Raw genomic sequence first — 17,944 nt, forward strand, 5'->3', positions numbered from 1 at the left:
AAAATTATGTATCCACAGGTTCTTCAGTGTTTGAAATCTGACCTTGATTGCTCTCATTAATCTCTTTTAGTAAGTGGTTTGCTGAATAAGTGACTGAAAAATAACTCTTTTTCACATGCGTAATCTTAAATTTTATGAGAAGCAGACCTCTCAAGCACATTCCACATTTAGAGTGAATTAGCCTCACTGTCTGCAGCCACCACCAAACTGGATGATATTTCAAGTGCAGGGGAGAGAGACTTCCAAAAAACCCTTGGCTTAGAGGTAGGGTTGCCAATTCTGGTTGGACATATTCCTGGAGGTTACATCACAGGACATAATCTTTAATTAATTCCTGGAGACCCCAGGGCAATCCTGGAGGGTTGGCAACCCTACTTAGAGGTGGTTGCCTTAGGCTAGGATTGCCACCTTTCTAATTGCTGGTAACTGGACCCCGGAGGCCCCACCCCTTCTCTGCCTCTTCCCCTTGAGGCCCTCCCCTTGCTGCTTGCTTGATTGTCTCAAGGAGCCTGCTGGCAGGTAGGAGGTGGCCCTGCCTGAGCAGGGTCTGGCACGGGTTAATGACCCAGTGCCTCCCCCCCCGACCTACAGTAACCAGCCTTTTGGTTTGAGTGCCATTTAGGGTTGCCAGGTCCCGGGCACCCAGCAACCCTAAATGGCACCTGGACACAGAAACCAAAAACTGGATTATTCGGGTAAAGCTTGGACTGGTGGCAACCCTACATTAGGCTGGTAGCCAAGAGGCCATGAGTCCTAAAATTCCTCTCTTCCATTAACTCGTATCTACACTTCTCTTCACTTATTATTGAGCATGATCTCATATACCTTACCCTAGGAGGAAGGCAAGTATAATTCCTTAGATTTTACAAACAGGTTAACTGAAAAATTGCACATGGTCACTTCTAACAGAACTGGGAATAGAACTCTGGTCTCTAATATGAATCTCACTGCCTCCCTCCCCCCCTCCCCCATCTATAAACACTGCTCTAACCACTAGACAACAGTCCCCCTATACCCAAGGATAGAATCTATGATTTTTGATCCCCAGCTTTCTTCAGCTGTCTAGCAAATGATTGTGCAAAGTATGCCACTTTCCTTCTAATGCATGGAGAATAGTACTCTTAGCTCAGTGAGTACCAATCTGTGTTGGGGATCTGATAGTCCTGGGTTCATCCTGCTGCTGGCCTACGGCAGGGGGTCTTTATGGTTGCACATTATAACATTTCTGATTTTCCTGTTTTCTTTTCAAACAGCTGGCTTACTTAGTTCCCATGGAGAAAAGGCATATTTAAAAGTGGATTTTATAGTTATGGTGAAAAATAGAAAAAAAATCCCACATTTTGGAAATTTGTCACATTTCATTAGCCACATATTGGCACGTTTGAAGGCTGAGAAGAATGGGCAGAAGTCTCTCTCATCATCAGTGAAGGTATTTTTAATTTCCACCAGTTCTCCCAGGCTAGCATGTTTGGCAGGAATAACATCAGGGAAGAATAAGACCATATACCCTTCATATACTATCACTTGTGCTGCCTGGTGGATTCTGTCTGGTCATTGCTAATTGTTTTTGAATAATAAGTACAGTACAATCATTATCATATAGCATTTCCCTGCAGTTACCACATTTCAGCCTATGCTGTACTTAGCAAAGAAAATAAACACAGGTTTCAGAGTAACAGCCGTGTTAGTCTGTATTCGCAAAAAGAAAAGGAGTACTTGTGGCACCTTAGAGACTAACCAATTTATTTGAGCATGAGCTTTCGTGAGCTACAGCTCACTTCATCAGATACATACCGTGGAAACTGCAGCAGACTTTATATATGCAGGACAGTGGGGTGGGAGGAGGTATTGTTTCATATTCTCTGTGTATATATAAAGTCTGCTGCAGTTTCCACGGTATGTATCTGATGAAGTGAGCTGTAGCTCACGAAAGCTCATGCTCAAATAAAATAAACACAGTAACTCTGTGATAAGGTTTAGAAAATGTTGACTTTAATGGCTTTTATTTTATATTAATAAAGGTACAATGGATACTATCAAAAAGAACATTTTCAGCAGTGCAATGTAGATAACTTGTTATGGTCATCATCATCATCACTCCCATAACCGCATTGGTCGTTGGGGAACCATCATTGATGAGCAATCAATCGTCTCCACCCCTGATCATTGTGTGTCAGTGCTTGAGTCTCCATGAAGTCCATTCCTGTCCATTCTCTTCTTCTGTCTACCTCTTCTTCTCTTCCTCTGTACTGTCCCTTGGAGGATGATCTTGGATAGGCCAGACGATCTATTACATGGCCGTACCATTTCAGCTTGCGCTTCTTCACGGTCATCAGGAGGTCTTCATAGTACCCAGCGCATTGGGTGATGATGTTGTGGACCTCTTCACTAGTGACATGGTTGAAGTAAGAGATGCCCAGGATTTTACGGAAGTATCTCATCTCTACTATCTGTATTTTCCTTTCAAGTTCCGCTGTAAGGGTCCATGTGTTGCATGCATACAGAAAAAAGGAGATGTCTGATGCGTGCAGCAGTTTCAGTTTGGATTCCAGGGAGATGTTCTTATTCCTCCAAATTGGCTTTAGCTTTGCCACTGCTGCTGCTGTTTGTGCAGTTCTTGCCAGAATTTCTGCTTTTGATCCTTCATCAGTGAGGATTGCCCCCAAATACTTGAACTGTTTCACTGTCTCCAGCCCTTGTCCACTGACAGAGATATGTGAGCTGATCCCGTCACGTTTGTTTGTCATTCGCTTGGTTTTCTCTGCACTGATTTCCATGCCATATTTTGCGGAGGTTTCATCCAATCATTTCACAAGGTTGGCAAGTTCATCTTTGCTGCCTGCCAGGCCATCAATGTCATTAGTGAACCAAAGATTTGAGATTTTTGCTCCCCAATGCTGACTGTGCATATGTGATCTTCTAGGGCATCAGTCATTATGCGCTCCAAGTAGATTTTGAACAGTGTGGGTGTGGGCAAAAGAAGGCAGCCTTGCTGGACTCCAACAGTGATGCGAAACTACTCTCCTATTGTGCCATTGATGAGAACTGCACTGTTGGTCTTGGCATACAGTTGTTTAATGGTAAGAATAAGATTATGACCAACATTGTACTTCTTCATGGATGCCCAGAGAGTTTCATGTTATACTTTGTCAAACGCCTTCTTGAAGTCAACAAAGACATGGTAGATGTCCTGCTGGTGTTGTAAGTACTTCTCACATAGAACACGAAGGTTGAAAAACTGTTCTGTGGTACTTCTTCCAGCACAAAAAACAGCCTGTTCTTTAGCAGTCATATTCTCCGCTTGTGGCTTCAATCTGTTCAATATGACTTTCAACATCACTTTGCTGGGATGGCTAATTAAGCTTATGGTGTGGTAATTTTGACACAATTGCAGGTTGCCTTTCTTTGACAGTGTGATGATTAGTGACTGTGACCATGTAGAGGGCCAGATCTTGTTGCAGATCTTGGTGAGTACATCTATTACTATTTTTACTCTGAGTTTCATCAGTTTGGCCGGGATGTTTTCAATACCTTTAGCCTTTCCATTCTTGAGTGATTTCACAGCTTATCTCCACTTCTTCACGCAGTACTGGAAAGTAATCCTCCTCTGTTGAATCTGTCTAGGACACTAGGATCTCCATTTGTCTGATGGTTGTTTAGATCAGAGCTGTAATTTGTCCACCTATTGATGATGTCCCTTTCTTCTGTAAGGCTGTTCCCTTCTTTGTCTTGAATTGAGTTAGCTTTCATTCGTCAGATCTTTTGCAACCTGGAAGGCTAATTTGCTATTTTATTATTGATACACTCTTAAACTTTAGAGGATTGTTTTTAAATCCATATCTCCTTTGCCACCTTCTTTCCTTTCTTGATATTTCTGGCAGTCGCTCTGTATTTATCAGCTCCCTCAGTGCTGTTCTTGTCTCTCTTAACTTCTCTTGTGATGTCACACATTTGTAGTATTTCATTTGTGACCCATGGCTTTGTCTTCTTATGATGTTTCCCAAGGATGTCCATTGCTGCCTCATTCATTACAATGTTGAAACTGTTGGTCACTGTTTCTATGTCTTCCTCTAGAGCAAGCAGCGGGGTAAACTTTCAGCCCATCATTGCTTGGAATGACTCTGCAATGTTTTGGTCTCTGAATCTTTCTAAATCAAACTTGGTTCTGGTGAACTTTGGCCTGACGATTTTCATTAGCTGAAGCCAAAAATTTAATATCATAGGGTCATGATCATTTCCTATATCAGCACTGGGGATGCTCCTTGTTTTAGCTCTGTTAATCCCAGAACAAAATCGATTTTGCACCAGGATGTAGTCAATCTGGCTGTGATGTAGACCATTAGGTGTGTGCCACGTTAATCATCTACTTTATGTGCTCCTATGCTTTATGATGCTTTATGTGCTCCTAATGTGTTTGTAAGAGCCAGAATGTTATAGCTGGCAAACTCCAAAAGTCTCAATCCTCTCTCATTGGTTACTGCATTACAGAAAGGGCCATAATAATCTCGCCAATCTGCCTGTGCATCACTACCCACTATAGCATTTCAATCTTACTGTACAATCAGGATATCTTTCTTGTGTACCTTATTGATGATGTCTTGGAGCTGATTGTAAAAATCTTCAATTTGCTCATCATCATAGTCTGTTGTAGGAGTGTAGACTTGTACCATTGTGATATTAAACCGTACTGCCTTTAGATGGATGGAAATAACCCTGCTGTACGTTGGACGGCATCCTAATACTGTTTTTTTGATATCTTTATGCATAAGAAATCCTACGCTGTTGACATGTTTGTCCTCTCCACTGTCATAGAGTGGCCTTCTTCCATTAGTGCCTCTCCAAAGTTCTTCTATCTGACCTTAGAGATTCCTAGGAGATGCCAGGTATATTGTTCCATTTCGTACGTGAGTTCTTTCAACCTCCCTATTGTCTCAGTGTCCTTACATTCCATATGTCTATGATGATGTTATCTCTTCCACGGATTTTCTTTGTTGGGGTTACACCAGTAGTATACTTGTCACATTCGCCCTGGTGGGATACGGATGACGCGGTCATTATTAACTCAGGCTGTGACCAATCTGGTATGGACATGGTTGACTTGCTCATCATATGGTGTGTCTTGGTCAAATTTCTAACCTGTTGGAGCCCATTCTTCTCCAGGCAGCCCCTTTTTAGTTGCCTCTTATGACATGCAGGAGGAGCAGTAGGCCTATTCTGCCCCTGGACCCACATTATAATTATAATATTATAGCCAATATTATACTAATATATGTACAGCTTTTAATGGTGTAAATAAGACTATGGAATATAATAGTTTAGAGAATGTGATTTATTGCCCTCATGTTATAAGACCTGATTGAAAGTTGACTATAAAACAGCTTTCAGGCTATTGAAATCATCAGGAATCTCAGTACTGACTGCAATGCAAACTAGATCAGACACCCCTAGCATAATTCATTTTTAGGAGGATGAGGATCATATGATACCATCTGCTGTAATTGTAAGCTTCCTGGGAAAGTTACACTCCATTTATTTCTACATGTGAAATCCTATTTTATTCCTCCAGGTGGGTAATGGCTTTAGCCAGTTTATTGTCATTTTTTTAAAAAGTGGCAACAACTTTTTGAAAATTTCAGCTCACTTTATCAGAAATCTTAATTTTTTGGTTGTTAAAAAGGATTGAAATATTTGAATTATAAACAGTCCTTGAAAATTCTGTGAACATTTGCTCACACAGAACCATTATTTTTACCTCCTCCCATTTGAGATTTCTGAGATGCTAATTCTACAACTGAGTTTAATCTGCCCTTTCCCGTTAGCACTTTTAATATATGAGCTTAATGCAGTAGCATGCTGGATTGTTGTTCTATGTAAATCTGTTGTACATCATATTTTCGTAAAGGAATAGTAATTCAGTAGGTAATCTTTCTGTCTGTTTGCGATTTAACATGGAGTCAACCTATTAATGCTAGCAAAAAAGTTATTTTCTGAGACTTGCATCATGTCTGTCAAGTGATTTGTAATAAGATGCTGACAATTTGACTTCAGAGGGTGGTTGAATGGAAGGAGTTGTAGTTGTTGGCACTCCAGAGTATTTAATAATACATGTCTATGGCTTGAAAACTCAAAAGTGGTTGCCTTAAAGCAAACTTGTATTTAAGCAATAGGCCAAGGCAAGGGAGTGCCTTTTTGAGAGTTCTAAGGCTTGTTCTAAGGCATGAAGATGAAACCTGATTAACAGCTAACACCAGAAAAGAGGGAAAAAAATCCCCAGAAATATACTGCCTTTTTTTCTTAGTTGGAAACGTTAGAATGGAAACACTAGAACAGAACCTACTTGCAGAAAATGATGACGGAAATAATTTTTAATAGTGACTTTGGTTAACATGAGATTAGAGGTAGATCTTATCCAATTAAAAAATATTAAGACAACATTTATTTGATCTTGCTGGTAGAAAAACTGGCCGGTTTTTGTCTTTTAGATGAAACATAAAGCAGAGGTGCTAATCACTTAGAATTATTGAGCCATCGATGCACTTTTCACAATAATAGGGGTGTTAAACATTAATGTTCTGGCTAATTTCCAATGTGATTAACTAAAATTACATTGGATGAGGTGTCTTTCCTGACCTGTTCTAAACCATTATATAGTGTTCACTGTTCAGCAATTGTCATGTTTCAACCCATATAGATGATTGTATGGTGGCAGCATGGATAACGTGTTTTCTATATATGGTTTTCAGAACATTTGGGGAACCTTCATGCAGTATGGTGCTGTGTAAAATAAGTAGTTGTTACTATTTTTATTGATTACTATTATTATTTATTAAACAGCCAACTTATTATAATGGCTGTTGGAAACCAAAAAAAAAAAATGACAAACCTGCTATGTACATTGAAAGGTATTACTTGATTTTTTTCTTAATACTAAATATGTTGTATTGCCATTTTGTGGCCTTGATCCTAAAAGGGGATCTGGCTCTGAATCTTTGTCCATTCTTACATGCTGCTCCACTGTAGGAAAAAAACTCTGTTGCAGGCCTCCATTGCTCTCCTCGCTCAAATTTCTCCTCCTGTTCTAACTTCTGCCATGTGGCCCACAAACAGAGAAAAGACATTTTGATTTTAAAAAAATTATGTAATTGACTCTTTCATCTGAACTTCCCAGTTTGTCCTATCTTTCTCTGTGTATTCTCTAGATTTTAAGCTCTCTGAAGCAAAGGCTATTTTAAAATCTATTTTATATAGGCCAAACATAATGTTGATTGACAAATATAATATAACAGATTCATATTAAGATATATCTGAATATATATTAAAGTTAAAATGAATTATTTTAATAGAGTAACAAATTGCTGAAAAAATATAAATTCAGTCTTTTGAAGACTGTGCCCACATTTTAAACAGTAAATATGTACTTCTGAAAGATTTCATTGCTATCTAAATGTCATTTTAATCACATTTCTAGCAAAAGTGCTTCAGCAGGTTATGAAGTACTTAAAAGGTTAAGATGGATCCCCTGCTCTGAATAATAATTTTCTTATTTTCCCTATTTTTCTCTTTAATTGGTGCTCTTTGACTTAAGTGAGTTGTTCAATAGCAGTTTCTTCAAGTGGAGGAGGTTTTCCATTAAAACCTTATTTTAGCCTCTCCTCTCAGTTTAACAGAAAAGCTCCATTTGCCCTGGACAACCTCAGCCCACAGAAGAAGTTTTGAGAGGTTTGAAGGGGATTGGACAATACAATATAAAAGTAAAAATAAAGATTTTTGTTATTTGAATGGGACTTTTTTTTGGTTCGTTAAGGATGAAAACTGCAGGAGTAATTCCAGTGAAGTCAATAGGAATAGAACTCCTTCAAGCTGACAAGCAACAAACACAAATCATGAAATTCCCTGTTAGAGTGTCCAAAGCAGTGCTTAATTTTTTTACATTCATAATTGATGCAGCAAGCCCAGCGGTGCTGGGGCTATGAACTGCCAAGCCTAGAGGTGAGCCCTGGCAACCCCTGGTACCCATAAAATTTTACCTGTTTAGCTTTTGATAAGCCCCAGAGGTGGAATGAGAGGTTGTGGAACCTAAACAAAAATGCTTTATTTAATCAGCCTAATCCATCTATCAACCAACTGCTGTGGTATCCAGGCATGAAATAAACCATATCTAGAATATTAATCATAATTATAGCTAAGGAGGGAGGCAATGCTATTTGGCAAATTAAACGTAAACTAAGCTGCACATCCCTGGAAGTGTTTGCACTTTGTTCATAAAATCTAGAGCTGGTTAGAAAATGGGAAAATAAAAACCTGAACATTTTTGAGTATTCCTTTTGAAAAGCAAGGTTCAAAAATTTCAAATCAGCTCTAAGAAAACTATACTGAGTATATTGATAGTACAGCACAATGTTCAACTTGTATAATTTGAAATCTAAGAATGTGTGTAAGTATCTCTTCTGCAGAAACAATATTGAAAATACTTGGCACATTGTGAAAGCAAGTTTTTTTTATTTCAGAAGTATACTTACAATATCCAGGTTTCAGTAATCTTTTGCAGGACTGCTTTAGCAGGACCCAGATAGGGAGGTGAACCCCATTAGAAGCAGGGCAGATTTTTAGCAAGGGATTTCCAGGAGTCTCCTCCAGCACCTCAGTGGAACTGCAGGTTGATTCTCTTCCTCAGATACAGAGTTGGGGAGCAGATTGGAAACTTGCTTTCTTGAAGGCCAGGAAGGGATGGGAAGGGTTTAGTTTAATTTTCAATTTACAATGCTTTTTGTCATTTTCTTTCTCCTTGTTCTTTGAAGAGGCTTGAGTGCTTTTGAATGTCCTTAATATTCTGGTCAATCATTTACTGCTGTGATAAAATAACTCCTGGGGATCCTGGTCTCTGACTTCAGAAGGTTGCCGGGAGTAACTGCAAGATTCAGATTCTGAGCATCTTTCGTAGACAACAGGCATTTGGAATCTATATCCAAAGGGATTGATTGTGTTGACTTTTAGGTTGTGAGAAATCATATCAGGAGTAAGGTTTACTTTAGGGACCTAAATATCCTAGAAAGCTTCCCTAAAGCAGTGCTAAGCACTTCTGTTCTGAAGGAGAACAGATGAGGTTAAGTATGACAGAGAAGTAAAATGAGACATCTTTGCAGATAAAAAAAAGGGTAAGTTTTGTTTTTTTTTCTCCCTCTCACCCTTCCAACCACCACATATTGGTGGTGGTGGTATTATTTATTTGTATTACTGCAGTGCCTAGTAGGGGTCCTAGTAGATCAGTACCCCATTTGGTAGACACTGTATAAACATAGAATAAAAATATGGTCCCTGCCCTGGATGTTGTTACTTTAATTGCAGAAGAAAAAAATTTAAAACATGGATACCTAACATTAGGCTGCAGGTGCTCAGCACCTCTAAAACTCAAGCTACTTCTAGTTAGATACTTAATGTTAGACATCAAAGTTTGAAAATTTTAATTAGTGTGCCTATATTAATCTAATCCTGACTCTTGGACTCTGTTCTTTATACATTTTTTGTTTCTACCTATTTATATAATTTACTAACTTTAATCAGTTAGGGCCAGATTCTCCCATCCTTACTCACAGTGGAAGCACCTTACTTTTCAAATAGTCCTCAGTAAAGTACTATTCAGTGAGTGAAGGTTGGAGAATTTTAGTTCTTGAAAAAAATGCTTATCCTAGAAATGCTTGCCTTAGAAATCATGCTGCATTTTTCCAAAGGTACGAGAAAGAAGGATGACTAATTGTTTAAAAACATACCCTTAGAAACCACACCTTGTTGCAGTCTGAAGACACCCGTGGCATCAGTATTTTGTTATAATATGATGGTGGTGATGATGATGATTGTTTTAATGATGCACATTCTTTATGTAAAGCTATTTTGGGATCTGAGGAACTGTCTGGCTGCTGGCCATTTGTTAATTTTTTGGTGCGTGTATGTGTACTTTCTGTTAACATTTTGTTTCAACTTTATAAATTTCAACTTTATAAATGTCCTTTTCTCCAGTGTATTTTATAACATCCGAAAGCAGTTGTTCTCAGCAAACATTCCTCTTACAGCAACTGGTTGCTTTAGAAATCATTTGTATTGCTTGAGTAAGGACTACAGGATTTAATCCATGAGTATGGGACTGATTCTACCAGTAAGGGGAAAAATATTGATTAACCAATTCTGAGAGGATACGGATAAAAATATTTTACTAGGAGGGTTCTACAAGGTCCTGTGATATGCTGAAGACGTCTTTCATGATGCTGCATGCTCTGAGTTCCTGTTGATAAAATGGGAACTGAAGGAACATATTACTTCACAGGAGATGTGCCAAACCAGAGCTGTTTGAAAACCTAATAACATTATTTGACAAATAACAGCAATTATTCACTGAACAGAGTATTCAACCAGCTCTGTTCAGAACAGGATCATGTTTTAGGAGCAGGATGAATTCAAAAGTACTAAAATTAGTTCACTGACCGCGAAAGAAGTAGATCATGCTTCCATGTAACAAACCTGGAGGGATATTTGACACTTGTATCAATGGATTTTATATGCAAAGAATGCTCTGAATTGATTAATATTCTCCCATGCTTTAGGGATTGACTACAATACACTAAATATGTATTACAAAGAATATAGTATATGGAAAGGGGCCAAAAACTATCTGACAGCAAGAGATTATAGTAAAGTTTTGGAAAAGGAACTATCACTTCTCTTGACAGTGTATAGTGAGACTGGATTCAGTGGATTAGGAAGTAATACAGTTTAACTGTGGCTGGATTTATAAAAGGACTGAATAATTTTCTTAACAATAACAAGATTTGCTATTATGTCCCCCAAAGTAAGAAAGAAACCAAATCCCATGGTTCAGGATGCAGGCTGGTCACCTAATGGGTCAGAAGATAATTTTTCCACTTTGTGTAGCATTGTGCAATTGGTCAGCTGTGTAATAGGATTTTTTCACCTTCCTTTGAAGTATCACTGCTGGAGGCAGGATACTGGATTTGATGGACTAGAGGTTTGGTACCAACTGGAAAATTTTATATGTCTGTGCCCTAAAACACAGGGCATTACATATAGGGCAACTGTATTCCATTTCTTTTCACAGTGTGAAGAGATAATATGATAATGCAAGGTGGCCTTTCAGGTGTCCCATAACATCAAAATATTAGCTGCAGATGGTGCTTTTAGAGGGGTGTGTGTGTGTAAAATCTTAGCTGAATGTAGAAACACACAAAAATCCTACATTCTAGATCAGGCATTTTCAAGAGTAGGGGGCTTCACCCTGCAGGTGCAGCCTGCCTGAACAAAATGATAAAAACTCCTGTCACTTTTATGTACAATAAGAAAATGCAAATAGCTGTATTAGGCTTTAGCTGGGCCTGATTTGTGATATCTTTCTCATGCATTCATCAGTGTTGCAGGGACAAAGCAGGGTTTCCCCTTCAGTGGGACCACCATGACAAGTGAGAAAAGGCGTTCGTATGGCACTGTTGTAGCCGGCGTCACAAGATATTTAGGTGCCAGATGTGCTAAAGATTCATATGTCCCTTCATGCTTCAACCACCATTCCAAAGGACAGCATCCATGCTGATAATAGGTTCCGCTCGAAAACCATCCAAAGCAGCGTGGACCGACGCATGTTCATTTTCATTGTCTGAGTCAGATGCCACCAGCAGAAGGTTGATTTTCTTTTTTGGTGGTTCGGGTTCTGTAGTTTAAGCATTAGAGTGTATCTCTTTTAAAACTTCTGAAATCATGTGCCATAGTTCATCCCTCTCAGATTTTGGAATTCATTTCTGAGTCTTAAACCTTGGGTCTAGTGCTGTAGCTATTTTTAGAAATCTCACATTGGTACCTTCTTTGTTTTTTGTCAAATCTGTAGTGAAAGTGTTCTTAAAAGGAACAACATGTGCTGGGTCATCATCTGAGAAGGCTATAATGTGAAATATATGGTAGAATGCGGGTAAAACAGCAGGAGACATACAATTCTCCCCCAAGGAGTTCCATCATAAATATAATTAATGCATTATTTTTTTTAAACGAGTATCATCAGCATGGAAGCATGTTCTCTGGAATGGTAGCCAAAGCTTGAAGGGGCATATGAATGTTTAGCATGTCTGGCACGTAAATACTTTGCAATGCCGGCTACAAAAGTGCCATGTGATAGGGTTGCCAGGTGTCTGTTTTTTGACTGGAACATCCAGTCGAAAAGGGAACTTGGCAGCTCCGGTTAGCACTGCGGACTGTGCCGTTAAAAGTCTGGTTGGCGGCACAGCAGGGCTAAGGCAGGCTTCTTGCCAGCCATGGCTCCGCACGGCTCCCGGAAACAGCAGTATGCCCCCTCTCCAGCTCCTACGTGTAGGGGCAGCTGGGGGGCTCCTCACTCTGCCCCCACCGCAAACGCTGGCTCTGGGAACCATGGCCAATGGAAGCTGCGGGGGTGGTGCCTGCAGATGGGACAGCACGCAGAGCTGCCTGGCCACGCCTCCGCATTGGAGCTGGAGGGGGGGCATGCCACTGCTTCCGGGAGCTGTTTGAGGTAAGTACTGCCCAGAGCCTGCATCCCTGACCCCCTCCCACACCCCAACCCCCTGCTTGAGACTTAATCCCTCTCCTGCCCTCTAAACCCCTCGATTCCAGCCTGGAGCACCCTCCTGAGCCCCAAATCCCTCATCCTCAGCCCCACACCAGAGCCCGCAGCCAGAGTCCTCCCCCGCACCCTAACCCCTTGCCCCAGGTCAGAGCCCCCTACCATACCCTGAACCCCTCATTTCTGCACCCCGGAAGCTGCATCCCCAGCTCAGAGCCTGTACCCCCTCCCATACTCCAACCCCCGTCTCAGCCCAGAGCCCCCTCCCCCACCCCGAACTCTTCATTTCTGGCCCCACCTCAGAGCCTGCATCTCCAGCCAAAGCCCTCACCCCCTCCTGTGCCCCAACCCCTGAGCCAGCCCAGTGAAAATGAGTGAGTGAGAGAGGGTGAGGAGAGCGAGGGAGAGACAGGTGGTGGGGGAGGATGGAGTGAGTGGGGGGTGGGACCTCAGAGAAGGGGTAGGGCAGTTGCGGGGCAAGGGTGTTCAGTTTTGTGTGAGTAGAAAGTTGGCAGCCCTACCATGCAAATGCCTGTTCTCACTTTCAGATGACATTGTAAATAAGAAGTGGCCAGCATTTTCTCCTGTAAATGTAAACAAACTTGTTTGTCTTAGTGCTTGGCTGACCAAGAAGTAGGACTGAGTGGACTTGTAGGCTCTAAAGTTTTACATTGTTTTGGTTTTGAGTGCAGTTATGTATAAAAAAAAATCTACATTTGTATATTGCACTTGCACGATAGAGATTGCATTACAGTAATTGTATGAGGTGAATTGAAAAATACTATTTCTTTTATCATTTTTACAGTGCAAATATTTGTAATAAAAATAATAATATAAAGCAAGCACTGTGCATTTTGTATTCTGTGTCGTAACTGAAATCAATAAAATTGAAAAATGTCAAACATTCACAATATTTAATAAATTTCAATTGGTATTCTATTGTTTAACTGTACGATTAAAACTGTGATTAATCACGATTAATTTTTTTGAGTTTATCATGTGAGTTAACTGTGATTAATCAACAGCCCTACTTATCAGTGATTTTATATGAGAAGTTGAGGCGCTTCAGAAAGTACATTAGGATTAAAATATATGATGCCATGTTTCCAAAATTATCAGAATCTCACTGATATGCTGCTGAGATTGAAAAGCTTTTACTTTGGATCATATGACTATCTAAAAGTTTATATTTTTATGAAATTTAGTACATTGTTTAGACAATTTCATGAATATAGGGGAAGTAGTAACTGCTGTGAAATCTGCAAATAATAATATGATCTGAAATTATACCATCAACTATAATAATTTGGGACAATTACTTGTGGCCAAATCTAGTCTTCATTTAGGCAAATCTCCTACTGACTCTGCCTTCAATAAGGACTGCAAGCTATCAGTGAATAGAAAACCACTTTATGCAGGCAGAGTATGGAGGTACACAATACTTAAGGACAATCTGCAGTGTCGAAATATATGGTAATCTAGAAGAAAACAGTCAGATCAATACAAGTCGTCTTTATTCAGTGATGGAATTACAACTTTTGGAACACTAATAAATCTATTTGTAATATATCCACTGGCTAGAGTATGTCATAGCTTTAGAGTGATATGTTTAAATGCTTATAAATTTGTTGGTGCTGTACTGTATTATACAGTGGTTCTCAACTGTGGTCCACCGCTTGTTCAGGGAAAGTCCCTGGCGCACCGGGCCGGTTTGTTTACCAGCCGCGTCCACAGGTTCAGCCGATCGCGGCTCCCACTGGCCGCGGTTTGCCGCTCCAGGCCAATGGGGGCTGTGGGAAGGGCGGCCAGCACATCCCTTGGCCCACGCCGCTTTCTGCAGCCCCCATTGGCCTGGAGCGGCGAACTGCGGCCAGGGGGAGCTGCGATCGGCCGAACTCGCAGACGCGGCAGGTAAACAAACCGGCCCGCCGCGCCAGGGACTTTCCCTGAACAAGCGATGGACCAGAGTTGAGAACCACTGGTATAATACAATAAAATGATTTTTTTTCTGTTGAAAGTACTTTATGTTGAATTCAGTTCTTTCAGTTGAATATTCTTTGCTTGCATTTGACCTTTCTTTATGTTGATTTTGCTTCATTTTTTCATTTACCATGCTGTTCAGTTTTTGGATGCCAGGAGAACAAAGGTTTGTCCTCTATTTGCAGTCAATTTGTTTTGCAAAATTCAGTATTGCTTACCATTTGTTCTATTTTTGTTTGTTGGAGATGCAGTAATCCTGTTTACTAAAGTTGTTCATAGCTTTATTTGCAAAAAAAAATTAATTAATTAATCTTTATTTATGGTGAGGGCTATGATTTGCCTTATAGCATGAACAGTGCCATTGAAAAAAGTGGAAGGCAGAATTACTTCTAGTGTATGAAACAACTTAGAAAACAAGGAATACTGCATCTTCAAGCTTTATAGGCACAAAGTGTACTAGTGGTTGTGTCACTTTGAGATTTTTGCAACAGTTCACTTTCTCTTCACTGCCTAGTTTTATTAAGCATTAATTTTACCTGTAACTGACACTATTTTGTGTTTGTGTTTCCATCTATGTTTTAAATTTTTCCAGTAGCAGTTGAAAACCTTCATTACAAGTATTTTGTCACAGATGCATTTGACATTTTTATATGGCCACTTGGTAGAATCATCACTGAGTCTGTTAACTTTTGTACCTTTACCTACCAGTAGCTTAACAGAAGAAAAACTACATTTAGATCCTTCAGTTACCTTTTTTTTTTTTTTTTTTGTATTATAGCATTTGCAACTGACCATCCAGGCACTTCAAGATGAGCTTCGAACTCAGAGAGACCTTAATCATCTTCTTCAACAAGAAAGCGGAAACCGAGGAACTGAGCATTTTACTATTGAGCTTACAGAGGAGAATTTTCGAAGACTTCAGGCAGAACACGATAGACAGGCTAAAGAGCTCTTTCTCTTGAGAAAAACTCTAGAAGAAATGGAGTTGAGAATTGAAACACAAAAGCAAACACTAAATGCTAGAGATGAATCAATAAAAAAGCTCCTAGAAATGTTGCAAAGTAAAGGTTTGCCATCCAAAGGAATGGAAGATGACAATGAAAGAGCTCGAAGGATGGCTGAGGCTGAATCTCAGGTTAATCATTTAGAAGTGATTTTAGACCAGAAGGAGAAGGAAAACATACATCTTAGAGAGGTAAGAAAAGCACCTTCCTCTAAAATCTTTTCAGATAAAAGGACACTGGCAAGGACATTTGTCCTAATTTTGAAAATATATTTTATACTACTTTGAAACTTGAAACTGGAATCTATTTTCTTTTTGACTTTTCTTAAATCAAAAAGGATATTGAAACATTTAATTTCAAATTCTTCCAATCCACAAACACGTAAATGTAAGGAATTACATAGACTCTGGAAACAGGTATAAGAAAAGAAATTAGGTCACGTTTTGGGTTTTCCTGCTTTGATAGTGTCTCTTTAACCACCAAGATACATTTTCTTTGAAAAGTCAAACTTATGCAGCTATTGAGGAGAGAATGAATAGCTACTGATATTGAAAATTAAATAAGGAAGAGTTGACAAAAATGGAGTAAAATGATGCAAGCTTATTTTTTTTTTCTCTTTGGCTGTCTTGTTCTTGGCATTAACACATGCAGGTTTCTGCTTCTGGGGGGTTGAATCAGACGAAGATCTGTGGCAGATCAAAGCATTGCATGTTGAATGTGAAGTGGTGGGAACTGGCTGGTACAGCAAATGTCTTTGCGACACCCTGCCTTGTCAGGGAGGAAGAGTAAAGTTTTGTTCTCTAGGCATTGTGGATGATAATGCCTTTATCCTGAAGATCTTTCTCAGGCAAAACTCCCATTAAGTTATCCATTAGTAGGGTCTGAAGTCAACGGGATATTAAAGGAATTGCACCTGCTTGCATCAGCACTGAATTTGGCTCAAAGTCTGCTAATCTGTGTTGTACTCTATAGGCTATTAATCTAGCTTCCTGGTTTTGATCTGCTTTTGTCAGAATGACCTGTGCTGTTTATTTTAGGGTTAAATGATTTATTCATTTTTCATTGGCACTGTTTGTATCATGGAGCTTAGTATCAGTGTTGTTTAGGTCTGTAAGTAAAGTTACAGTGTATAGGAATGGAATGTGTTTTACTTTCAGGTTTCATATACTCCTTTGTGATGGGAGGTGATGTTTGTTGCTTTGATTGAAATAAGGTCGTATCTTTTTTCTCTTTTTTAAAAAAATATTTATTACCAAAGGTAATTGAACTAATTCTACTCTGAAGTCATAGATGGGGAGTTCTTGTGAACTTGCATTATTTGTTTGAATAATTGGAAGTGCATGTGAGGTTTTGGTCCATTTAGTATAGTCTTCCAGTACTGTATGGTGTGGAAGAACTTTGGAGTTTTTATGGAGAATACTTTTGGAAGCGGTTTGAAACTCTGATATATTATGAAACCAGTGTATGAATAATTTAGGATGTGTTTACATTTTAATCTCTCTAAAAAAGTATTTGTTGTTTGGGGACTTCAACTAAAATATAATAATTACTGTCTTTTAGAGGTTGATCTGTAGAGCCCATGTTTTGTCCCTAGGAATGGTATTTTCTTTTGGAGGCCATCTTGTATACAGTGTCAATCAAACCCTTAAAAGTTTTTTTTTTAATTTGTATTTACTTCTGCTGTTTGACTGCTTGATGTTGCACCTGTGCTAAATAAAAGATGAGTGATTCTCTCCACAGCAACAGGTTGAGGTCCTACTTGCAATCATTTGCTTTCTGGTACTATTTAATCCTTTCACTACTAGTTTCTGCACTAGTCTCCATGTGACAGAAGAATGGCATGTTTAAAGAGAATCTCAGTTTTATATGATGTCAACACCCTTCCTTTAGCTTTCTTTTTACTATATGTGACATAAATACAATATGGTCTTCAATGTTTGTTTTAATCATTATGACTGTTCTGGTGTGCCTTAAACACTCCAGCGGCTGCTGTTACCTGTTGTTGATAGAGGTGCAATTCTGCCTCAGAGGTGTGCCCTCTGTTTCCCATAACTGCATCTGTGATTCTTCTTTTACATCTCTAAAAATGGTAATAATGTCATCCCTTTCTAGCTCCAGTAGATAACTAGTATTTGCAGTCTGGTGGGTAGTTTCTGTTAGGAGGAGAAATTTCTGATGGAATCAGGTATTTCTTTGATGCAATCCTGTTTTATTTTCAAGGAATGTAAACAAGTCCTGTTTCTGTGGACACAGTAGTTAATAATCAAACAACAAGAGGCAGTTTCCTTCATCAGAATTCCAAGTCTCTTTTCAGCCGACACTGCACCCAAAATACTATCTCTTGGCTTTCTCTCAGGCTCACGCTACG

General features: G+C 39.4%; 1 protein-coding gene across 1 annotated transcript in view; it reads left to right on the top strand.

The window, feature by feature from the left end:
- Window positions 1-17,944, top strand: part of ERC2 (ELKS/RAB6-interacting/CAST family member 2) — a 658,083-nt gene that overhangs the window by 150,787 nt on the left and 489,352 nt on the right. Inside the window, exon 9 of the mRNA XM_077822546.1 lies at window positions 15,351-15,767. Coding sequence (XP_077678672.1) covers window positions 15,351-15,767 — 417 coding nt within the window. The remainder of the gene's footprint in view (window positions 1-15,350; window positions 15,768-17,944) is intronic.

The sequence above is a fragment of the Eretmochelys imbricata genome, chromosome 7 (assembly GCF_965152235.1).
Source record: "Eretmochelys imbricata isolate rEreImb1 chromosome 7, rEreImb1.hap1, whole genome shotgun sequence".
NCBI classification, from domain to species: domain Eukaryota; kingdom Metazoa; phylum Chordata; order Testudines; family Cheloniidae; genus Eretmochelys; species Eretmochelys imbricata.